A 26,674-nucleotide genomic window follows, 5' to 3' on the forward strand; every position below is an offset into this window, starting at 1 on the left:
TGTGAAATACAAGGGTGAATGTTTCTGTGGAAATATTTCACTATGGAACATTTTTGAAACTAAATACATGAAAATTTATGTTTGGCTTCTGTTACAAATAAAAAAATGCATTTATTGTTTTTGGAAATTCAGTTCCTGATGAGGTGAAATTTTTAAAAAATATTTCATTGTCAAGGTATTTTTAAAGCTAAATCTTTAAAAATTGGTGTTTGGCTTCACAGTCAGAAATGAAAAAAATACGTTTCACTGTTTTTGGAAATTCAACCCCCTAAGGGGATGAAATAGGTGATGAAAGTTCCTAAGAATATATCACGTTGCATAAAAAAAATTTGCAGGAAACTCCATGAAAATTGGTGTTTCACTTCTTGGTTAGATAATATAAAGAAATGTGTGTTACCGGATGAAAGTTTCTGTGGAAATATCTCCACAAGAAAGCAAAAGGCATGATTAACAAAAACCTTGGACTCCAGCAATCAGAATAACTTTTTGGTCAGAAGTATATCCTGAAAAGATCATGCTCCTATGGTTTTCCGCAGTTGGAGTGGAAATTTTGGAAGGTGTTGCAATTTGTGAACAACATAAAAATTTGATTAAAAAAATCTTGTGCAGACTTCACAGACTACGCAAGCGATGTAGCGGTAGCCAAGACGGTGTAATATGAATATGTTATTTAAACAGAATTTGTGGTCTTGATAATCCAGTAATTCAGATTGGCTGTCGTCAGTTATGGTATCACAGCCTTGAACTCATTTTGGTGTCCACACACAAGTGATATCCTACATAAATTAAAGCAGCATGCAAGTCTCATTTTCACCTTTATGCCCTTCGCCATGATACTGTAGCACCAAATGCTATAAAAAATTTTATTATATATTTAATGATCCTTGAACCACTGGCACCCCAATGGAAGGTAAATTACACGTTACCTGCCAATGTGTTGGACAAGACTATTTTGTTGCATGTCTGTGTTTTACGGTGCACTAAGCAATGCCCTTCAAACATGCATGTATGTATGTGTGAAGGAAACTCCATAGTACACCTTTAGACATGCATCCATATCTGAAGGATACTGCATAGTACACCGTAAAACGAAGACACTGCAAAATATTATTATAAGACAGGCCGCTGTCAGAGTCACAGTAATTGTGTGAGTGCAAGACTTGGACACGCGGTGACATATGGAATGGAGTTTCAGGTCGTGCTAGGATAACCGAAGTTAGGCGACCGCTCGTGTAAAGCGGAAAATCCGGGTTCGAATCGCGGTCCGGCAGGAATTTTCGTATCACTAACAAATTGTTCAGCTGAAGTCTAGTCTATTTGCAATTGTGGACACATTTCTTCTTCAGACCTACACAGGCCCTATTCTCTTCGTTTTTCTGTGTATGTACACTAATACAGATGTTCGTTTTTCATTTTCATCTTGTATATAATCATTTCATTTATTGCATCTTGATACACGCATTGGAGCAAGACCTTCACACTGGTTGTATCTCAAAGTCTGAATTACCAAGCCGCCACAAAATCTGTTAGCAATGCGTCAGTCTCCGAAGCCCTAACGTAATTAATGAGCTGCTACTTTCGTTAACTTTACGGTGTTTAGGGCCTATCCCGCGCCATGTGCACAGCAATAAACTGCCAACTCGCTAATCTTTCACACAAGTGAATCACGTGCCCCTGATCCCTTCACATGAAAGGACTGTTTTGTAACGGTTAATTCGATTATGAGCTTGCGCTGTGCTATCCGTAGAACAAACGATACTACGAATATCGTAACTTAATTAGAAGGCCGAAAAGAAAAAAGGGAACAGATCGATCAAACGTTAAATACTGTAGAAATCGGTCCTCCTACCGTAAAATATTTTTGTGCCGCAGGTCTTGTGAAGGTCATTAATCCATTGACTAATGTTTCCCCATAGTCGACCCTGTATTTGCTATTTAAATTTATTAAAATCAGAATATTTAGTCTTAGACTCTTTTCTCAAAATTATATTTTTTTGAGAAGAATTTTTTTATAAATCCTTCCGTACTATTTATTGAAGGGATGATAAGTGAAGATGATACTGTTTTAGAAGTAGTTGTTGGTTGGTATATCCAAAAAATACAGGTATGTGCAACGCTATCAGACATTTCTCACTCATATCGTGTATCACTTTCCTTCTTCCTTGCTTTGCACATTACAGAAGTTCTGGAGGGCGTTTTCGTGAAAACGATTGCGTTCAAATTGCAAAATATCGAAAGCAATCGAGCGTATTATACACCAGTAAATAGATCGATTTCTCAGCTTCGGAATGATATATAACACGTCATGGCGTCTATTAACGGAGAAGAAGGAACACTAAAAAGAAGCTTTTCACTAACACGTGGCAATGAACTTTCAGTTCCAAATTCGACAGGTTACTCTATAACTCCAATTAATGATCTGAAGATGGGCAGTTGACCCGATCCGGTCATATGGGAGTAAAGGGAAACGATACGGAGGCTGAATTTGAACACTTTTTATAAGAAATGGTCTCGTTAACTCCATGGACACTAATATATCTAGTCTTGATGAAAATAATAGGTTTAGAGATATTATAACTAACGGTCAGTTTCACAGTACTTCATGTGTTGATTTTTGTAGTATTTGTTACGATGTAAAGTTAAACGCCGGCACGCCAGCCGGGAACGAGAGAGAGCAGAGAGAGCTGTGAAGAAGACGTCAGCCAATTGCATGCTGACCTACCCCTCTCCATGACGACAACGCGACAGCAAAGGCCTCTATGCGAAGAGGACATTAGCGCCGCGCTACCTGGTCGCGGCGCAGTTCTAAAGAAGCCTCAAGACTAGCGCCTGAATGGAAACATCGTCTGTATTACTTCACTTGCACTAGGAATTTTATATACTCAAGAATCTTATTTATTTTGCATGTCGCCCTTTGCTTTAATTCTCAAATAATGTCATTTACTTTTCGTAATAAAACTCATCAATACGAATTGTTCAATTGTTTGTCTGAAGATCGGAGAAAGCAGGTTTCTTAGACACCCCACAATTTGTCGACGACTAGGCAGGATTTAACAGTATTTTGTTTGAAAATATCAAACTCCTGAATGACATACATTTCCTGAAAAATCTAACAAAAAAAGGATTTTTCAGGAACTACCCTCGGTAAAACTTCAAGGCCAATTGAATCGACATTAATTTTGGGGTATTTTAATCATCGAACAGTAATTTCTATTACGCTTGTTTTCATTCTCCGCTGCCTGAACAAGTTGATGCTTTCGACTTTGACGTTTGGAAACATAAGTCCTAGTTTGACAGACGGGGTGTGGTAGCGACGAGCGGGCGTGATGGCAACGGCTGGAGGCACACCCTATGCGTCAGAGGCACCTGTTCCATTAACGACGTAGCACACTCATTGAAATCCCCGTCTTGTGATGTAAATTGGGTGCGGCCCGTAGGTTTCAAAACGTAAAGGGACGCTTCTTTGGAGGGAACGTCATGAATAATAATGATTAATTTGTCAATAAAGGCGCACACTCCGACTTGAGACTGGTGTCAACCGAATGGAGCACTAAACTTTGTTTAGAGGGCCTGTCAGTGTGAGGTAATTAAACGATGACATATATTACGCCTATGTATATCTTTCACCGCCCATTGTGATAACATGCGCTCGCACAAAACCTATTCTCAAAGATATATGGACGAAAAACTTGTCCGGCGACGCCTTGTAATGGGGCAGTTTGTTACGGGCGGAGGTGCGCTATTGGTCCAGTGCAGTTCACAAGCGAAGTCATCTTTAATTCCAAAGGAGGCACCTGCGTCCCAAAGGCCATTTAATCAGACTAAGCGTCAGCCTGGGCTCTGTCAATTTTTTATATTCTGTCTCTTGTTCATTTGTGTTGTGCAGCTAACGTGGGTGTAACGGCCCAAGTACAGTAAATTTTGAAGTGGCACGACCATTATTAACTTACTGTAAGCATATCAGAAATAGAGCTGCCGTATTTTAGCACATAATATATCTACGCAGGCGACGATTTTTTCGCTAGCTTATTGCTAGTGATTTTCCCTGGAATATTGCTTTGCGCTGAAGCTTTCTTGTTTAAATTTAGAGCAGCGATGCTTTTGCAGCATGCCAAGGTGTTTTGAGAAATGACACTGCAGTCCAGCCTACTTGCAATACAAGATGCAACCAAAATATTCTATTAACATCTTAAAACATAGAAAGTCATGGGATACCTCCCCTTCTGCCCGGCGTAGTGCAGCTGCTCGGCCTGGCTGGCATAGACACGACGAATCGTTGGAAGTCCTCCGAAGAAATTTTGAGCCGTGCTGCCTCTTTAGCTATTCCTAACTGAAAAAAGTGCTGCCGGTGCAGAATTTTGTTCACGACTGAGGCTCCATTGTATCCCATAAATGTCTGATGGGATTCATGTCGGACGATCTGGGACCCAGAATCATTTTCTCGAATTGTCGAGAATGTTCTTCAAACCAATTGGGATCAATTGTGGACCGGTGACATAGCACATCGTTGTCTGGGAACATGAATGGCTGCAAATGGTCTGCAAGTAGCCGATAATAAGCATTTCCAGTCAATGACATGTTGAGTTGGACCAGAGGACACAGTCCATTCCATGTAAACACAGCTCACACCGTTATGGAGCCACCACCCGCTTGCACAGCGCCTTGCTCACAGCTTGGGTCTGTGGCTTTGCGGAGTCCGCACGGTCGAACCCTACCATCAGCTCTTGTCAACTGAAATCGGAATTCATCTGACCAAGCCAGGGTTTTCCAGTTGTCTATGGTCAAACAGATATGATCATGAGCCCAGGAAAGGCGCTGCAAGCGATTTCGTAGTGTTCGCAAAGAAACTCGCGCCGGTTCTTCTGCTGTCGTAGCACTTTAAAGCCAATGCTCGCAGCCCTTTCGTAACGCATACGTTCGCTGTACGTCCCACACTGATTTCTGCGGTTATTTCACGCAGTGTTGCTTGTCTGTTAGCATTGACAACTCTACGCAAACGCCGGTGCTCTCGGTCGTTAAGTGAAGGCCGTCGGCCACTACGCTATCCGTGAAGAAAGTAAATCTGGTATTCTCGGTACAGTCCTGACACTGTGCATCTGGGAATACTGAATTCCCTAACAATTTCCGAAACTGAATGTCCCATACACACATCGCATTCAGAGTCTGTTAATTCCAGTCACGCGGCCATGGTCACGTCGCAAACCTTTTCACGTAAATCACCTGAGAACAAATGATAGCTCCGTCAATGCACTGCCCTTTTATACCATGTGCACGCGATGCTACCGCCATCTGTATATGTGCATATCGTTATCCCATGACTTTTGTCTCCTCAGTGGCCGCGCGGGGCCGCCGCGCTGTCTGCGGTGTGTTATCACGGTTCGCGCGGATGTAGGAGTACCCTGCCAACACTACCCCACTTGTTAGTTGCCCTGACGTCATTGCTGGCGTGGTTGTCCGTTGATCGGAATGCCGTCTTCCGCGCATAACACGATCGGAACGACATCTCTTGACAGTTTGTACGATTATATCGTGAATTAAGAGACAGGACGGGGAAATAGCAGTTTTTCGCTTTAATTTTTGGCACCAGTATACGTTATACATAATCCAGCAGTCCAACGTACTGTCGGTATGCCTTTAAAATTAAACTTTTCGTCCTCCTATTAATTTCATGAAATGTATCCACAAATTGCGAACGATACCGCCATGGCTATAAAGTTTACTGGAAACAAATGAAAATTTCATCCAGACCACGAGTCGAATCCGGATTTCCAGCTTTATGCGGGCAGTCGCCTTAACGTTTTCAGCTATCCGAGCACGCTTCACAGACAGACCCCAAACTTCCAGATGTGCAGTGTCTGCTTCCTATCGTAGGGCTTGCGCAAATGTGTGGTTGCCGCACCGAGAAAGACTTATTTAGTTTTCTCATGATGTTGCCTTGGCTTTAGCATGAGATTCATTAGCGCAGTGTCCGTGTAGTTTGATGCAATGTTCCTTCATATATATATGCATGTATGTCCGAAGGAACAGACCGTCCCTGTCTGGCACAAATGTTCTTTTGTTTGCAGTGGGGTCCGCATCAGATGGAACTGACGAAGGAATCGAGAAAGTTCAGATAAGGTATGCTCATTTTGTATTACCGATTAATAGCAGAGAGAGTGCAACGGATATGATACGCGAATTGGGGTGGCAATCATTAAAACAAAGGCGTTTTCTGTCGCGGCAGGATTTTCCCATGAAATTTCGATCATCAACTTTCACCTCTGATTGCAAAAATATTTTGTTGGCGCCGACCGGCACAGGGAGGAATGATCATCATGAAATGAAACAAGATAAATCAGAGCCGCGAAATTATTTAAGTGCTCGTTTATCCAGCGCGCCGTCCGAGAATGGAACGGTACAGAAATGTTACGAATTAAGGCAATTATCTGACAGCAGGCATAGAGTTAAATCTACACTCCTGGAAATTGAAATAAGAACACCGTGAATTCATTGTCCCGGGAAGGGGAAACTTTATTGACACATTCCTGGGGTCAGAGACATCACATGATCACACTGACAGAACCACAGGCACATAGACACAGGCAACAGAGCATGCACAATGTCGGCACTAGTACAGTGTATATCCACCTTTCGCAGCAATGCAGGCTGCTATTCTCTCATTGAGACGATCGTAGAGATGCTGGATGTAGTCCTGTGGAACAGCTTGCCATGCCATTTCCACCTGGCACCTCAGTTGGACCAGCGTTCGTGCTGGACGTGCAGACCGCGTGAGACGACGCTTCATCCAGTACCAAACATGCTCAATGGGGGACAGATCCGGAGATCTTGCTGGCCAGTGTAGTTGACTTACACCTTCTAGAGCACGTTGGGTGGCACGGGATACATGCGGACGTGCATTGTCCTGTTGGAACAGCAAGTTCCCTTGCCGGTCTAGGAATGGTAGAACGATGGGTTCGATGACGGTTTGGATGTACCGTGCACTATTCAGTGTCCCCTCAACGATCACCAGAGGTGTACGGCCAGTGTAGGAGATCGCTCCCCACACCATGATGCCGGGTGTTGGGCCTGTGTGCCTCGGTCGTATGCAGTCCTGATTGTGGCGCTCACCTGCACGGCGCCAAACACGCATACGACCATCATTGGCAGCAAGGCAGAAGCGACTCTCATCGCTGAAGACGACACGTCTCCATTCGTCCCTCCATTCACGCCTGTCGCGACACCACTGGAGGCGGGCTGCACGATGTTAGGGCGTGAGCGGAAGACGGCCTAACGGTGTGCGGGACCGTAGCCCAGCTTCATGGAGACGGTTGCGAATGGTCCTCGGCGATGCCCCAGGAGCAACAGTGTCCCTAATTTGCTGGGAAGTGGCGGTGCGGTCCCCTACGGCACTGCGTAGGATCCTTCGGTCTTGGCGTGCATCCGTGCGTCGCTGCGGTCCGGTCCCAGGTCGACGGGCACGTGCACCTTCCGCCGACTACTGGCGACAACATCGATGTACTGTGGAGACCTCACGCCCCACGTGTTGAGCAATTCGGCGGTACGTCCACCCGGCCTCCCGCATGCCCACAATACGCCCTCGCTCAAAGTCCGTCAACTGCACATACGGTTCACGTCCACGCTGTCGCGGCATGCTACCAGTGTTAAAGACTGCGATGGAGCTCCGTATGCCACGGCAAACTGGCTGACACTGACGGCGGCGGTGCACAAATGCTGCGCAGCTAGCGCCATTCGACGGCCAACACCACGGTTCCTGGTGTGTCCGCTGTGCCGTGCGTGTGATCATTGCTTGTACAGCCCTCTCGCAGTGTCCGGAGCAAGTATGGTGGGTCTGACACACCGGTGTCAATGTGTTCTTTTTTCCATTTCCAGGAGTGTATATGGAGAGTTGGAAATTTGTGCTGGATGGGATCTGAACCCGGGTCTCCTGCTTACTAGGAGATGTGCTGACAACTTTACCGTAAGGACACAGAGGTCATCGCAACTGCACGGACTATCCAACCGCGGGTCCCGTCAGTCCTGCTCAACTTATCCACGCACTACAGTTATAGTGCCCCTTGCCCATTATCCCCATTACTCCTGACATTTGCCTATTCCTGCAAAAGTATGAGTGTGGTGCACGTTCGCGCTGGAGTGATGAATTAATCGTCCTCGCCTTAAATTATACAAAGTGTCTGTTCTTTCGGACATAGCCGAATTTTATAGCTGTGGTGGTACCGTACTCGCAATTGGCGAATACATTTCACGATTCAATATGGCTGTAACTCTTCAGCAGTGCCTCTTTGCATGGATTTTTACAGACACTGACAAATACAGACACTGTACTAATGTATTTTAAACTAAAGCCAAATGAGAAAACTAAATAAGTCTCTCCATGTGCGGGAAACACAGAACTGTGCGAGCACTTTGGGACACAGACACTGGAACATTTGGTAGTTTGGTCTGTCCGTGAAGTGTGCTCGGATAGAACGGTTGAGGCGACCGCTCGTGTGAAGCGGGAAATCTAGGTTTGAATCTCGGTCTGGCTCAAATGTTCACTTGTTTCCAGTAAAATGGACCTCATCAATGATTAGGAAGGGCAGTTCCGTTCTGTAGGTCCATCTGTAGTAAAGCACAGTAGTGTACGAAAAACTTTTGAGTAGACGATCTCTGTCCTTAGATGTAACGTCTGCTTCTGTCAGCTTGGGCGGAAATCTCGAGTGCTATCTTGGAATAGAGAATTTAAAGGGACTGACGGCAAACGGCACTTTTAAGCTTAAGACAATCAACTGTGTGCCGTGCCCTTCAGCTTAATAACAGGTCTCTCTGCTTCAGTACCCGTGCAGATTAAAATAAAACACCTCAAGTCTGCGATTACGCTAACACAACATCCTGAAGAGCGATACCCATTCGCGACAGGCGTCAAACTACAGTTTTATCCCTGGAAAATAATTTTATAGCACCGTTTACAGAAAAACGAAAGCAAAAGGAGGTCGCGTGGGACAGGCAGTCGAGAGAGAAACGGGCGCGAAGCCCAGAGTCGGGAGACTGGGTGACGCATGCTGCCTCCCCCCCTGCTGTACCTGTCTCTCGTCCGTCGGCAAGTCGTTAGCGTCTCCGCAGGACAGGTGGGCAATACACACACACACACACACACACACACACACACACACACACACACACACACACAACACGCGCGCGCGCGCACGCAAAATCCTTTCGATATTTATAATGTGTTGCAAAACAGGCCCTCACGACTGGCATAACGAGTCATCACCTTACGCACGGAATAACCCTTAACAATGGACGGAGAGAAATTTGGCACTCACAGATAACATCAGGCTCATCTCTCTCTCCGCTGCCAACAACAGATCATTTGGAACGATAAGCTGTTAAAAGAAATTTAGCCTATTCGCTGTGGAATTGGAGCATGCGACATTGTTGACAGCGATACAGCCATCGACGGAGCTATTAAGAAATCTATAATTGTTAATAGTGATTGCCTGACTACATTCTGGCACTGGTATGCACGTTCTCCCTTCTCTCTCCTTGTCGCCACTACACTTCAAAGTCATATGAGCCTCGTTTTCAGTTGGTAAGACCTGGTGGTTAGGGTTCGAATGTGGCGCTGATCCCACGACGCCATAGACCCAAGTTGTGAATGATGCACTGTCCAAGCTGGTGGTGGCTTCATGATTGTGTGCTTTGTTTACATGGAACGGACTGTGTCCTCTGGACCAACTGAACCTATCACTGACTGGAAATTGTTGCCTTTGGCTACCTGGAGACCATTTTCTGCCGTTCACTGACTTCATGCTTCCAAACAACGATGGAATTTTTATGGATGAGAATGCGCCCTGTCACTGGGCAACAATTGTTCGCGATTAGTTTGAAGAACATTCTGGACATGAAACTTCCTGGCAGATTAAAACTGTGTGCCGGGCCGTTTCATATCAGCGCACACTCCACAGCAGAGTGAAAATCTAATTCTGGAAACATTCACCAGGCTGTGGCTAAGCCATGTCTCCGCAATATCCTTTCTTTCAGGAGTGCTAGTTCTGCAAGGTTCGCAAAAGAGCTTCTGTAAAGTTTGGAAGTTAGTAGGCGAGGTACTGGCAGAAGTGAAGCTGTGAGGAAGGGGCGTGAGGTGTGCTTGGATAGCTCAGTTGGTAGAGCACTTGCTCGCGAAAGGCAAAGGTCCCGAGTTCGAGTCTCTGCCCGGCACACAGTTTTAATCTGCCAGGAAGTTTCATATCGGCGCACATTCTGCTGCAGGATGAAAATCTCATTATGGAAACATTCTGGACAGTTTGAGACAATGATTTGACAACCTAGATCACCCGACATCAAATGTCAATGGGACCGAGAGATAAATTCATCACGGAATCGTGCACCGGCAACACTTTCGCAATTACGGGTGGCTGTAGAGGCAGCGCGACTCAATATTTCTAGGGGGACTGATGACCTCAGAAGTTAAGTCCCATAGCGCTCAGAGCCATTTGAATCATTTCAATATTTCTACAGAGAACTTCCAAAGATTTGTTGACTCCATGTCACATCGAGTTGCCGCACTGTACTGGGCAAAATGAGGTCCGAGACAATATTAGGAAGTATACCACTAATTTAGTCATCTCAGGGTTCGTTGTGAATAAACATAAAAAACAGTTAACGAAATTTGTGTTTTTTATTTTTTATTTATTTGTATATATATTTTTTGGATGGTCAAGTATATATCCCCCGCCCCCTCACGCCGTTGGTAGTATACGTTATTGGGTTAATATCCGTTATGTGACGAACATCTCCACAAAGTTTTATAAATGTCGGATTGGTACTTCGTGATATAAGATGTTTCGTGTCCGCCAGCTTGCCTGACCTCGCACATCGAGGTCAAAAAGACGCCAGGGATCAGCTATTAGCGAAACCAGTGGAGGTGATTGAGGTGCTCACATTCGGGCAGCGCCGGCGCGTGGAGGTGCTGCGACGCCTGCTGGTGCGAGTTGCCGTTGAGGTGGGCGTGCGTGTGCGCGGGCCGCGCGCCGCCGTGCGCCGTGACAAGGCTCAGCGGCGACACCTGGCCCACGGCGCCCGCGCGCCCGCCCCCGCCGCCGCCCCCGCCGGCCGCAGCCACCGCCGCCGCGGCCGCCGCCGCAGCCGCCACCGGGCCGGCCGCGCTCGCCGCCGCCACCGCCGCCATGTCCGAGTAGGCGCCGCCGTAGCTGCTGCGCCGGCCCTCGCGCCGGTTGCCGTCGATGGCCGCTTGCAGCTCCTGCGGCGTGCTCAGGCCACGCCGCTCGCACTCGTACGGGTACAGGTACTTCATGTACCTGCAACACACGAGGCGCCACTTGTAGCTGCAACCAGGTTTATACTTACTATCATCCCTTGTGTTACCACGACAATGCAGGCATTGACGACCGGATGTCATAGTTGCTATGTGCTTTCCCGGTTGTTCGGCCGTACTCGAAGAAACTTTTGTGCTCACGATGTTTCGCACAGAGCAGCGCTGGACATTTTCGGAGGAGCTCCTGGCGACGTTCAGCCTTGCTTCTTAAGGAGTGCCTCCGTAGGTGTCCAGCTTAGCTCTGAACCAGGAACCGAGAAGTTTCTTCGACCACGGCCATAAAGCCCGGAAGTATCATCAGCACCCGTGAATATTAGACCCATTCAGCAAGAAATGAAAACCTCTGAACGGGTCATTGCCATTGCCCACAGAAGAAGATGTGGTCCTTATAAGAGCGCTAAGTCCCCAAATTCGCCGCTAGAGGGACATGGCCGCACACCCACGTGACGACAGAGCGATCAGTTTCACCCTTCGACCGTCCACTGTACTCGTTGTTGTTGTTGTTGTTGTTGTTGTTGTGGTCTTCAGTCCTGAGACTGGTTTGATGCAGCTCTCCATGCTACTCTATCCTGTGCAAGCTGCTTCATCTCCCAGTAACTACTGCAACCTACATCCTTCTGAATCTGCTTAGTGTATTCATCTCTTGGTCTCCCTCTATGGTTTTTACCCTCCACGCTGCCCTCCAATACTAAATTGGTGATCCCTTGATGCCTCAGAACATGTCCGACCAACCGATCCCTTCCTCTAGTCAAGTTGTGCCACAAATTTCTCTTCTCCCCAATCCTAGTCAATACCTCCTCATTAGTTATGTGATCTACCCATCTAATCTTCAGCATTCTTCTGTAGCACCACATTTCGAAAGCTTCTATTCTCTTCTTGTCTAAACTATTTATCGTCCATGTTTCACTTCCATACATGACTACACTCCATATAAATACTTTCAGAAACGACTTCCTGACACTTAAATCTATACTCGATGTTAACAAATTTCTCTTCTTCAGAAACGCTTTCCTTGCCATTGCCAGTCTACATTTTATATCCTCTCTACTTCGACCAAATAGCAAAACTCCTTTACTACTTTAAGTGTCTCATTTCCTAATCTAATTCCCTCACCATCACCCGACTTAATTCGACTACATTCCATTATCCTCGTACTCAGTCGTGCTGAAAACAGAGAAATGGAAGCTTAAAAAAGAAAAAAAACAAGCAAGGGAGTAAGGCATTTCCTGAAAGTCGGAGGAAATCGGAAACGGAAACTGATCGAAGAGCGCTGCAAGGGTCGAGGCGTGGCACAAGTGATTCAAGGAAGGACGGACGGCGTTGGCCGATGATGCAAGATGTGGATCGCCACGCCGCACTGTCGATACCATTGTTCAGGAGATGGACGGTGGCAGCCCATGTTCCAGAGGTTGCACTGAGCGTCGGCATTGCAACGGATATCCAGTTTTCTCCATACGCTCGTGCCTTCCGTCGATGGCTTTTCGTTGCCCTCACTCGAGCCGCTGTACCGCGCTACGCCCCTTGCTCTTCTTTTCAAGCCTCTGTTTCCAGCACTACTGAGTGTAAGGGGGCGGCCGCCATGTTACCACGTCGGTGTTCGCCCCTCTCGCTCTAGCGGCGAGTTTGGGACCTCATGACTCTAATAGGGACTGTACCTTCTTCAACGGCATTACGAATCCTTCAGGTGTTTTTCTTTTTTTTTTTCAAATGATCATAATACGTAAAGAGAACAAAGCATCAGACCCCCAGTTAGACTTCACATTGAAGAGGGTGTGAAATTAACTGCTATCATAGCCCAAATTTATTGACAGTCTCTTGCGCGGTGAATGGTCCTGAAAAAGAGCGCAAGTTACTCCTGTTTATAAAAAGGGCAATAGATCGGACGACGCTGTAAACATAATAAGAAGAATATGACAGTCACTGTGGTGGTAGCGATGATGCTGTAACTCTAATCTATAATAGAAAGAAATGTTAATTACTATCACAAAAGAATCTGAAACTTTTATAATGTGCCCATAACAAACAATTTTGTGTGCTACTAGAGGTGAATATATCTGTATCATGTTGGCGACTTGCACATTTTCTATCCATAAATTATTTTTGAGAAAAAAAAAGAATTTCACAGATGTATCTCTGGCGACCATCTGTTGCACTGTCCTAGAGCACACAGTAAGCAAAACAATATTCCCTTCCTGGAGGAAGATCGTCTTCTGTCCTATAATTTGCAAGAGTCTTGTTACGTACGTAGTGTCTGTATTCCTACTAAAACCAAACTGCTCCTAAGCCAGATTCCTTCCCATTACATGGTCGTTAACACACCTTTGGCAGCACGTGAAAACCAGGTTCAATGGCTAAACGTTTGTTTGATAGTTCATTTAGTTTAGAGATTACGAAAATTTAGAGTACGGTGGCTTTTCATCCCTCAACTACATTTCATTCGAATTTTGTGTGTTTTCCTCCATGCCGCCTATCGGTGTAACCGTGGTGTGAAATTCCTCGTTCACGGCTCCCCAACACAATTTCATACCGCTCACTGCCAATTACCTGCTGCAGACTGAACGCTGTTGCCGAGTGTCAACTACCTACAGCACCCTTTGGAACCAGACACTACAAGGTGTATGAACATGTTTCCCATAACATGTTTTCACTGAAAATATAGTGACTAAGAGCGTTTCTCTACAGTATGCCCGAGCGTGGCCACTTAATCCTGCCAGCCGGTGTGACCGAGCGGTTCTAGGCGCTTCAAAATGGTTCAAAGGGCTCTGAGCGCTATATGACTTAACTTCTGAGGTTATTGATCACCTAGAACTTGGAACTAATTAAACGTAACTAACCTAAGGACATCACACACATTCATGCCCGAGGCAGGATTCGAACCTGCGACCGTAGCGGTCGCCCGGTTCCAGAATGTAGCGCCTAGAACCGCACGGCTACTCCGGCCGGCTAGGCGCTTCAGTCTGGAACAGCGCGACCGCTACGGTCGCAGGTTCGAATCCTGCCTCGGGCATGGATGTGTGTGATGTCCTTAGGTTAGTTACGTTTAAGTAGTTTTAAGTTCTAGGGGACTGATGACCTCAGATGTTAAGTCCCATAGTGCTCATAGCCATTTGAACCAATTGAAGTTAATCCAGAGCATTATACACACTAAGAAGAGAAAAAAAAATCGCACTGGGCAAAGGAATTATCATAATGAGACGGAAATCAGTATATGTGAAGTAAATGTACAGACAAACAAATGAAAACAATTTCAGAAAAGAATTGATGATTTATTCAAGAGAAAGAACTTCACAAATTCTGCAATCAATAACGTGTTGATCCACATCTAGCCCTTATGCAAGCAGTTATCCGTCTTGTCATTGATTGATAGTGTTGTTTAATGTCCTGCTGAGGCATATACTGCCAAATTCTGTCCAGTTATTGCGTTAGATCGTCAAAATTTCCAGCTCGTTGGTGGGCCCTCCCCATAATGCTCGAAACGTTCTCAACCGGGAAGAGATCCGGCGACCTTTCTGGCCAAGGTACGGCTTAGCAAGCACGAAGACAGGCAGTAAAAACTGTCGCCGTGTCCGAACGGGCATTATCTTGCTGAAATGCAAGCCCAGGATGGCTTGCCATGACAGGTTGAAAACGTTTGGAGCATTATGAGGAGGGCCCTCCTAGCTCGAGATTTTGACTACTGCAATAACTGGACAGAATTTGGCACTATACCCTCAGGAGAGCATCCAACAAGTGTATCAATCAATGGTAAGTCGAATAAATGCTTTCTTAAAGGCCAGAGATGGACCAACGCGTTATTGACTCTCTCAATTTGTGAATCATCCAATTATTCTGAAGTTGTAATCATTTGTTTGTTTGTACATGTACATCACCTCTACTGACTGTCGTGCTGTTCAGATAATTCCTTCGTGGTGCGTCTTTTATTCGTTCTAGGGTGTAATATACCTGTCAAATTCAGATTTCACAGCGTTTGCGCTATTTTGTTCACAGAGATAATCTCGGTGCAACTTACGGGGAAGTACCTCTCATTTCGGTGAGAGGGCAACCTTAAATACTATGTGGTGTGTGGCTATATAGCTTTACTTGCTCGGAGACTTAATTTGAACCCAACTGAACGTGTTCTGGAATGTCGATTTTGCCCCACAATGATCCACTTCTAGGCTTATTAACGGCGATGTTGCAAGGGTATAATAAACTATCATCCTAGGAAATCTTCCACCACTTGATTGAATATATAGGCGCGGTAGTGGGATTCGTCAAAGGAAAAGAGTGGTGCACCCTTCTCTTAACCCCGATGTTTACGGATAGTTTGTGTACCTACTGTCTACTTTGCAGCACGGGTATTATTTGTAGTCACTTGTTCGTATGAAATGAATGGAGAAATTTGACAAGAACAAGCTGTGTGTGTGATTGCTCGATCCCTTTACATTCCCAGAAAACGGAAGACCTCGTATCACGCGGGCTGTGCGCCGGTGTCTCGGCCAAGAAAAGCGCGGCTCGCGCCGCCTCTGGCAGGGTCCTCCCTCGCCTCGCGCCCAGATGGCGAGCCACCCCAGGCGGGCGGCGAACAATAGCAGGGGCGCCACGCCACGTGTTCCCCGTTCGTGACGGAATTAGCAGCGTGTGCAGAATGCCGGGCCGGACCGCGGCCATCAGCGAGGGGCCGGCATGGAAAACAGGAAGACGCCGTCAGGGCGGCGGCGCTAGGGTTTCAGCGGCTGACATCGGCATCCGCCGGCCGCCCGCTCGCCCTAATAAATGCGATCCCAGCGCCGCGCCGGTGGCCGCACTCCGCGCCTCCTTTCGACTTCCTCTCTCCCATGTACGCTAGACGTGGCTCGCGACCATGTCGTCTTTTTGGACCTGAGCCATGCTACTCGTTTGATACCGTTTGCCATCTCTTCCTATTGCCCCCAAGAAATGAAAGACAGCCGTTTCAGACATATCCGAAAATAATGTCGCCCCAAAGCAATGTCAAGAATTTACTCGTTCTACAACATCAAGGAACGAACGAAGGCATCCGTCGTCAGGACTTTCCACGTCCAGTGAAGCGCCTCAGACCGCGTGGCCAGCCCAGGCTGCATTGTCACTGGGACGAGCGATATTGAAGTTCGAGATGGTACTACACCTGTTCTTTCTGGGACTGATCTGAGAATCTTGCTGACCGTGGGAGTACCTCATTATCACACAGACAGTTCACAGAGACACTTGCTATTTGAAAACAAGCATTTTTCTGCTGGAAATAGGCACACAATGCCGTCGCTTGAGTGGTAACACACGAGGATGCAGGATATCCGAGACGTACGTCACACGGTTATTTGGTAAGCGTGATAGCGTTACGGAGATGTTTAGCAAACTCAAGTGGCAGACCCTGCAAGAGAGGCGCTCTGCATCGCGGTGTAGCTTACTGTCCAGGTTTCGAGAGGCTGCGTTTCTGGATGAGGTATCTAATATATTTCTTCCCCCTACTTATAACTCTCGAGGATATTACGAATGTAAAATGAGATAGATTCGAGCGCTAACGGAGGCTTTCCGGCAGTCGTTCTTCCCGCGAACCACACGCGACTGGAACAGGAAAGGGAGGTAATGACAGTGCCACGTAAAGTGCTCTCCGCCACACACCGTTGGGTGGCTTGCGGAGTATAAATGTAGATGTAGATTTACATTTACCGTTGTGCCATCAGAGTTCCTCAGTGATTGCCAGCCCTGACCTGAAGCCATAACCGATGGCTCCCTACACCATGAGCCAGGAGTAACACAGCTGGGTCTCTCTAAAACATTGGAAGAACGGGACCTCTCACCACATCACCACGATACAGAGCAATGGCCATCCGGGGTAGCATAGAGCCGCGGTTCATTGTTCAACACAGTGCAATGCCATTCATCAGCGCTCCATGCTTCCTGGTCACGGGTTAACTCGAAACGAGGACATATGTGTTATCGTGTTAACGGCTGCATATGTATGGGACGGCAATTCGTCAAGCTGGCTGCTGTTAATCTCCGACCAGTCGTGTCGGATGATCACTCAGGATATGACGCTGTTTGCGCCTCTCTTATACCGTACCTGGCCTGATAAATACACTAAACACCGACAATGCACATGCATTCTGGTTACCGTTCTACCCATTGCAGAGCATTGTAACTCTAATCGTTTACATACCATCCAAATGGTGGACCAAATTGTGTCTGTAGTCGACGCTGAATAAAAGACATCCAGTATTTGTCGCCCGTCGTCAGCCTGCAGGTATTAACATCAGGTCGACGATAAGTTAATAAGAGAGAAACACAAGCCCTAATTGGGTAAGGACGGCGAAGAAAATTGGCCACCTACTTTTCAATGGAAACACTTCTTCATTTGGCTTACCTTGTTCGGCCTAGCCACCGGGAGGCTACATTAGGATGGCAGGACGTGGATCTGAATCACTGCTGCCAACTACATGTCAGCCTCAATAGTTATACGAATTTTGACACTGTTTCCGCGGTTCGGCAAAAGAATCAGTAATAGAACCAGTCTCTTATGAGAACAAAATTTTTGTCTGTTTTTACTACAACACATTTCTACCCCTTTGTGACATCGACAGCGCACGTTTCATTATTTTGTCTTATTTTGCATTTTAAGTACAACAGCTCGATGTAGGCGTAACACAACAACAAAGGCCTGTGGCTGTAATGTTACTTCAACGTACGAAACTTAGAGAGAAACGCTCACTTACTCTGCTATAAACCAGGTGATACATGTCCGGGATACAATCATTCGCCTATCTTAATATTTGTCTGCTTGTATAATTACGTACTTCTCCAGGTCATGTTCCTTCCATTACGAAGTTAATTAATCTTGCAGATATTTTACTAACATCTACCTTCATCTGACACAGATTCTAACGAGTAAGTCTTCAGTGATTAATTTATCAACCAATGCATTTTTCTAAAATTCCATTTCAGTTGTTTCCAATTTCTTCTTCGATTTTATCGCAATTTAAGTTTCACCGGAATAGAGTTCTATGTTCCTGATGCCCCTTCTATGTTCCTGATGCCCCTATTCCCCCCATCTGGAGTCATCATTTCGTATCAGTCCAATTTTGTTAATGTTTGGGAAGGAAGTCAGCTTCCCCTCTACCAGGATGCAGCTCCTATTTTCCTTTCCTCAGTCATCTTTTGCAATCCTGCCTCTCTGGCGGCAGAATACTTACACTTTTGTAACTACGCTTCCTACAAATCTGATGCTTAGGATGTTTCTGTCATGCTTTGTACAATTCTTTGCCACCTACCGTCACTGTCTCTCTGACGTGTAAGTTAAATAACAGTCGAGATAATCAGAAAACCTGCCTTACACCTCAACACAAGCATATTTTCCGATTTTATGAGTTCGAATTGGTTTTAAGAAGTATTTCAGATTACTGATTTGTTTGCATGTTTGTCGTTCGGGTTTCGCACATCTTACGGCTCTTTGGACCGTCGCATACTGTCTCTAGGTCCATCTGATTAATTATGAACTTGGGATGAGGTTTACGACATGAAAGAAGTTGGACAGTTTCAGAAGCTGCCAGACTACACGTATTTAAGAGAAACAAAAGCGTACACATACCAGCATGTGATCAACGGTAACTGACAGCCGAGTGCTTGTTTCGTTTTGTTTTGTTTTAGGACGCAAAAGCGACTGGAGTCATAAGCGCCCAAGTCAAAACTATAGAATACGTAGACGGAGAGGGGTTAAAAAACGGCTACACGTCAATCCCAATCGATGTAAGAGAAGACAAATAAAAACAGGGACGTTTAGAAAGGGCTATAAAATACACCACAGAAAAGCGAAGGTCCAGAACTGAAAATTAGATGGCCTTCGCCCTATTGCTAAGACGGATAAAAAGTAAAACGCGATCGACAGTCCGCGCGTCGTTCGCTAAAACGGCCAATAGCTCAGACGGCAAACCCAAGCGGGAACGCAAATTGCCAAAAAATGGGCATTCTGTCAGGAAATGGCAAGATAGTTGGGCGCAATGTGCACAAAGTGGGGGGGGGGGGGCATTTAACAAATGGCGATGGCTAAAAAGGCAGTGTCCTACACGCAACCTAATTAAAATGACCTCCTCCCGACAGTAGGGCCGAGAGGGGGTCGTCTAAGCCGCTGGGAGAAGCTTAATAATCTGTAGCTTATTCCCATGACCAGTGGCGATGCCAAAGTGACACCACCTCCTGACAGACGGCAACAAAGAGATCAACGGAGGGAATATAGGAACTAGAGGCCTAAGGTACAAGGACTGCAGCCTTGGTAACAGCGTCAGCAGCCTCGTTTCCTGGCAGACCGACATGACCGGCAACCCACATAAACATCACAAGAGTGAGTAAGGGCAGTTTTTCTGGACCCGTTGCACTAAGGGATGGGCGGTTTACAGCGAACAGAGACTTTGAAGGGCGCTGACAGAGCCTGAACAGATGACACAATTCTAAAGCCTGTGTTGCCTAATGTACTTCGTGGCTTGATACAGAACGAAAGGCTCAGCTGTAAATGCTGAGCAGTGTGCCGGAAGCCGATACCGAAAAACACTGGCAGCAAATGCGAAGGCACACCCGACATCACGGTCAGACCGAGAGCCATCAGTGCACACAAAGGCACTACCGCGAAGTTCCATGCGAAGGTCGTGAAGCTGAAGGCGATAGAGCGAGGCTGGTAGCGAGGCTTAGGTAGCGAATGAAGGCCGAGGTGAACACGGGGCGCCGCACGAAGCCAAGGTGGTGAAGCGTTCACACCCACCGGAAAATTTGCAGGTAGTGTGACGTTAAGTCGTCAGATCAAATGCCGAAAGCGGACTCCAGGAAGCAACAGAGATGAGGGACGTGCCCCATAGTGGAGATCAAAGAAGGAGACATAGGATGGGTGGCCACGCATGGCAGACAAATGGCATGCATATCTGCCGAGGAGAAAGTCACAGCGGTTGGACAGTGGTTGTTCAGCAGCTTCGGCATACGGACACTCAACCGGGCTGAGTGTTCGAGCCGGCCGCGGTGGTCTCGCGGTTCTAGGCGCGCAGTCCGGAGCCGTGCGACTGCTACGGTCGCAGGTTCGAATCCTGCCTCGGGCATGGATGTGTGTGATGTCCTTAGGTTAGTTAGGTTTAAGTAGTTCTAAGTTCTAGGGGACTAATGACCACAGCAGTTGAGTCCCATAGTGCTCAGAGCCATTTGAACCATTTTTGAGTGTTCGACGGTCGTGTCTTCGTAGAGGTGACCGTCTTTTTCTTATTAAACTTAATGTAAATAGGAAACGTTACAATGCAATATTCCGGAAATAGCGAGAGAACACAAGTTCGATGGGGAAGTACGGACAAACCAGCACTCAGTCGATTTACAACTACAAGCAATCTATGGGAATTAGAAACCAACTTTTCAGTTCTGTAACTGCAGTGAAAAGTAAACTAAGGACTTGTATCATGCCGTTAACATGGCTAGCCTGATCCGAGAACTCTCGGTAGCCTACTTGCTGAAAATGTAGACACGATTTTTTTTTTTTTTGTTATTGGTATTCTTAAATTTCGTTCACGTGAGTAAGAAGTGAAATTGCACCAAAGTCGTACCAATAGCAGTGTACATGACAGACGAGAATGGATCATTTCAGGGAACATATATTGGATTTAATGTCCCGTGGACAAGGAAGTCACTAGACACGGGGCAGACGTTTCGATTAGAGAGCAACGATCCTCGCATTTACATTAAGCGATTTAGAGAAACCACTGGAAAACAAAGTATGGATTGCCGGACGGAGATCTCAACCATGGTCTTTACGGATGTGGAACCAACGTGCCACTTCACTCGGTCCAGTTCAAGGATCGCTAAACTATGCAGCAGACAAATTCGCCATACAAAGGTTTCAGCATTTACTGGAGAGGATCTGACTTGGCAGAAAATCCTAAGAAATTTTGGTCCTATGTCAGAGAGGTAGGTGGATCAAAACAAAATGACCAGACACTCTGTGACCAAAATGGTACTGAAACAGAGAATGACAGACTAAAGGCAGAAATACTAAATGTCTTTTTCCAAAGCTGTTTCACAGAGGAAGACTGCACTGTAGTTCCCTCTCTAGATTGTCGCACAAATGACAAAATGGTAGATATCGCAATAGACGACAGAGGGACCGAGAATCAATTAAAACCGTTCAAAAGAGGAAAAGCCGCTGGACCTGGTGGGATACCAGTTCGATTTTACACGGAGTACGCGAAGGAACTTGCCCCCCTTCTTGCAGCGGTGTACCGCAGGTCTCTTGAAGAGCGTAGCGTTCCAAAGGATTGGAAAAGGGCACAGGTCATCGCTCTTTTCAAGAAGGGACGTCGAACACATGTGCAGAACTATACACCAATATCTTTAATGTCGATCAGTTGTAGAATTTTGGAACACGTATTACATTCGAGTATAATGACTTTTCTGGAGACTAGAAATCTACTCTGTAGGAATCAGCAAGGGTTTCGAAAAAGACGGTCGTGTGAAACCCAGCTCGCGCTATTCGTCCACGAGACTCAGAGGGCCATAGACACGGGTTCCCGGGTAGATGCCGTGTTTCTTGAGTTCCGCAAGGCGTTCGATACAGTTCCCCACAGTCGTTTAATGAACAAAGTAAGAGCATATGGACTATCAGACCAATTGTGTGATTGGATTGAAGAGTTGCTAGATAACAGAACGCAGCATGTCATTCTCAATGGAGAGAAGTCTTCCGAAGTAAGGGTGATTTCAGGTGTGCCGCAGGGGGAGTGTCGTAGGACTGTTGCTATTCACAATATACATAAATGACCTTGTGGATAGCATCGGAAGTTCACTGAGGCTCTTTTTGCGAATGATACTGTGGTATATCGAGAGGTTGTAACAATAGAAAATTGTACTGAAATGCAGGAGGATCTGCAGCGAATTGACGCATGGTGCAAGGAATGGCAACTGAATCTCAATGTAGACAAGTGTAATGTGCTGCGAATACATAGAAAGATAGGTCCCTTATCATTTAGCTACAAAATAGCAGGTCAGCAACTGGAAGCAGTTAATTCCATAAATTATCTGGGAGTACGCATTAGGAGTGATTTAAAATGGAATGATCATATAAAGTTGATCGTCAGTAAAGCAGATGTCAGACTGAGATTCATTGGAAGAATCCTAAGGAAATGCAATCCGAAAACAAAGGAAGTAGGTTACAGTACGCTTGTTCGCCCACTGCTTGAATACTGCTCAGCAGTGTGGGATTAGTACCAGATAGGGTTGATAGAAGAGATAGAGAAGATTCAACGGAGAGTAGCGGGCTTCGTTACAGGATCATTTAGTAATCGCGAATGCGTTACGGAGATGATAGATAAACTGCAGTGGAAGACACTGCAGGAGAGACGCTCAGTAACTCGAGAACATACCTTCACCGAAGAGTCAAGCAGTATATTGCTCCCTCCTACGTATATATCGCGAAGAGACCATGAGGATAAAATCAGAGAGATTAGAGCCCACACAGAAGCATGCCGACAATCCTTCTTCCCACGAACAATAGACTGGAATAGAAGGGAGAAGCGATAGAGGTACTCAAGGTACCCTCCGCCACACACCGTCAGGTGGCTTGCGGAGTATGGATGTAGATGTCGAGAGTTTGCCCGCCAATTTTCTTTCCTTCTGAATCATCAGTTCTTCGGTTTCTCTGACGTAGGTGTCCATCTCTTTCGAAAATGTTGTAAATACATGTAGTCGGTGACATCATCTTTGATCTAAAATATAGATTCAGATATTTTTCTTTTTCTACACTTCTTAATTTACATAGAGGAGGACAACGAAATTACTTACTTCGTTGGCAGGCCACTAACTGTGAAGATGAAACACTGGAGGCTGAATGCCAAGAGCGGTGTCGTGCTCGAGATGAGCAGGTGGGGAAGAGGGGAGCGAGGCGTCCTCCCGGATGAAAGGCGCTCGCCGCAGTTTGTTTGCACAGGAAACGGACGGACGCAACGGCAGCCAACTGCGCAGGGATCCATCCGTTCATATAAACGGGCGCGGCGGTATTTTTACGGCGCGTTAATTAAAGGTGATTGTCGCGGCGCTGAGCCGGCTATCTGTCACGCATCGTGTTGAGATTGGCGACGGCCCAGTGCAGGTGAATTAATCAGCCGGCGGCGTCCAGAGCCGGTGAGCGCCGGCCGTGATGGATGGCGCATTCATCCACTACTGTCTCGCGCGCGGCCAACATCATCAGAAATAGAAACTCCGGCGCCTGGGACTTAATTAATGCGCGCCGGGAAGCAGCAGCCCCGAGCTGCCAGTTTGCTCGGGGTAAACGAGGTGATGCACCTTCAGAAGACGGAAAACACTACCTGACCGTGTTAATTTGGAAACATGTTTTTCAAGAAATGATAATAATACTGAGCCTTCGGTACTGGCCAAAGGAGGCGACCATCCAGATCAGCCTCCTAGAAAAGGCATTGATTTATATCAATTGGGGCATGTTTAAAATTTTTGCCAGATCGAGATTCGAACCTGGGTCTCCCACTTACTTGGTGGATGTACTGACCCCTACACCGTCCGGACGCAGTGGTCACCACAACCACGCGGGCTACCTTAGCACGCCACCCATCAGACCTAAATTCTAAACTTATACCACACACTACCGATGTAGTGCCCGTGCTCATTAGCCTCATCACTTGCTGCTTCTCGCCAATTCCTCTAAGAATTCGAGCCTGGTGCGCATCTGCACTGAAGGAGTCATTGGCCGTAATCACCTTTGTATATATGGTGGTCCACTTAAACCTTTCACATATCTCTGGAACAACAATAGATATTGAAAACCAATTTTCTCGGGTACGAATGTAAGGCAGGGGCTCATGAAAGTAAACGCTTTTGATACATTCTAAAAAGTTATCAAATATTATTTACAACGCAAACCTATGTTTTGTAATGGACGACCCAATTATTTCTTAAGCAATCAGTAATACGAAAAATCATAAAATACTGGAGTTGCTTGCATTTTAATACGTTAATTACATCACGAGAAACAGCAAAGCGAAACTGACACTTGAAATGAACGAAACGCACCCCTATTGCACATTCCGAGATGCAAATATGAATCCCACGTAGCTCGTAATCGCGATGTGATTGACGTACTACGATGAAACTAACGCTGTCCTTATTGCTATTTACACAGTTATTAAGTGGAATGGAAAAAAATACAGACGGTCCCGGCGGAGGTTCGAGTCCTCCCTCGGGCATGGGTGTGTGTGTTTGTCCTTAGGATAATTTAGGTTAAGTAGTCCGTAAACTTAGGAAGTGATGACCTTAGCAGTTAAGTCCCGTAAGATTTCACACACATTTGAACATTTTTTGAACAAAATACAGACGTCTAATCATACGGAATAAAAAATAAGGAAAGGGTTTTGGTTTATTGACCTTTACTACAGTACGAAAAACCGAATGTCTCCGGCAACGGTAAACACACCGAAGAGCTAAAGAAACTGGTAGACCTGCCTAATATCGTGTAGGGCCCCTAAGAGTATGCAAAAGTGCCGCACGACGTGGCATGGATTCGACTAATGTTTGAATTGACACAATGAATCCTGCAGTGCTGTCCATAGATCTGTAAGAGTACGAGGGGTTGGAGATCCCTCCTGAACAGCACATTGCAAGGCATCTCAGATTAATTTACTCATTAATGTTCAGGTCTGGGGAGTTTTGTGGCCAGCAGCAGTGTTTAAACTCAGTTCCTGGAGCCACTCTGTGGCAATTCTGGACGTGTGGGGTATTGCATTGTCCTGCTGGAATTGCCCAAGTCCGACGGAGTGCGCAATGGTCATGAATGGATGCAGGTGATCAGACAGGACTCTTACGTACGTGTCGCCTGTCAGAGTCATATATAGATGTATCAGGGGTCCCATATCATTCCAACTGCACACACCCCACACCGTTACAGAGCCTCCACAAGCTTGAACAGCCCCCTGCTGACATGCAGGGTCCATGGATTCATGAGGTAGTCTCCTTACCCGTACACGTCCATCCGCCCCATACAATTTCAAACGAAACTCTTCCCACCAAGCAACATGTTTCCAGTCATCAACAGTCCAATGTCGGAGTTGAAGGTCCCAGGCGAGGCGTAAAGCTTTGTATCGAGCAGTCATCAGGGGTACTCGAGTGGGCCTTCGGCTCCGAAAGCCCATATCGATGGTGTTTCGATGAATGGTTCGTACGCTGGCACGCAATTTGTGGAAGGGTTGCACTTCGGTCAAGTTGAACGATTCTCTTCAGTCGTCGTTGGTCCCGCTCTTGCAGGATCCTTTTCCGGCAGCAGCGATGTCGGAGATTTGATGTTTTACCGGATTCCTGATATTCACGGTACACTCGTGAAATGGTCGTACGGAAAAATTCCCACTTCATTTCTACCTCGGAGGTGCTGAATCCCATTGCTCGTGCGCCGACTATAACACCACGTTCAAATTCACTTAAATCTTGATAAACTGCCATTGTAGCAGCAGTAACCGATCTAACAACTGCGTTGCCGACCGCAGCGCCGTATTCTGCCTGTTTACATATCCCTGTATTTGAATACGCATGCCAATACTAGTTTCTTTGGCGCTTTTAAGTGCATAACTAATGGCTGAAGAAGGAAGAAACAGAGGGTTAGTTGTGCGACTGAACATGTGTACTGTTTCCAGTCCATTTAATAAAAGTGTATATAGCAATAAGTACAGCATCTGTTGCATCGTGTCGCAGGTTCGAATCCTGCCTTGGGCATGGATGTGTGTGATGTCCTTAGGTTAGTTAGGATTACGTGGTTCTAAGTTCTAGGGGACTGATGACCTCAGATGTTAAGTCCCATAGTGCTCAGAGCCATTTGAACCACTTGTTGCATCGTAGAACATCAATCACATCGCGATTACGATCAACATGAGATTCACTCTTGCATTTCGGGATGTGCAATAGTGGCACATTTCTTTAATTTGAAGCGTCAACTTCACTTTGCAGTTTCTCGGGATATTACTGACGTATTGCGATACAAGCAACGCCATTCTTTTTGTGATTTCTCGTATTATTGATTGCAGAAGAAATTATACGGAGTTGAAAATCATATTAGCTTTGCGTTTTAGAATGTCTGATAGTGTTTACTTTCATGAGCCTGGCATTCATACCCACGAAAGTCGATTTTCAATATCTATTGCAGTTCTAAAGATATTTGCATTGAAACGTTGAAGTGCATCCAGTATATGGAACGGAATTTACTTGAAACAGACGCAGGCCAGATTACCTCAGAGAGAGACCAACACGAAAATGAGATGGAAAAAGCTGCAGTAGGCGAATGGATCTCAGATAATTAGTTAATTAGTTAAATAAAAAGCTTCAATACAAAACGTTTTTGAAGTGCTTGGA

General features: G+C 46.1%; 1 protein-coding gene across 1 annotated transcript in view; it reads right to left on the bottom strand.

The window, feature by feature from the left end:
• Positions 1–26,674, bottom strand: part of LOC126273293 (protein dead ringer-like) — a 633,628-nt gene that overhangs the window by 13,412 nt on the left and 593,542 nt on the right. Inside the window, exons 7-8 of the mRNA XM_049976838.1 lie at positions 11,144–11,300; positions 10,924–11,080 (exon numbers count right to left, since the gene is read on the bottom strand). Coding sequence (XP_049832795.1) covers positions 10,924–11,080; positions 11,144–11,300 — 314 coding nt within the window. The remainder of the gene's footprint in view (positions 1–10,923; positions 11,081–11,143; positions 11,301–26,674) is intronic.

This window comes from Schistocerca gregaria, chromosome 5, assembly GCF_023897955.1.
Source record: "Schistocerca gregaria isolate iqSchGreg1 chromosome 5, iqSchGreg1.2, whole genome shotgun sequence".
Taxonomy (NCBI): Eukaryota; Metazoa; Arthropoda; class Insecta; order Orthoptera; family Acrididae; genus Schistocerca; species Schistocerca gregaria.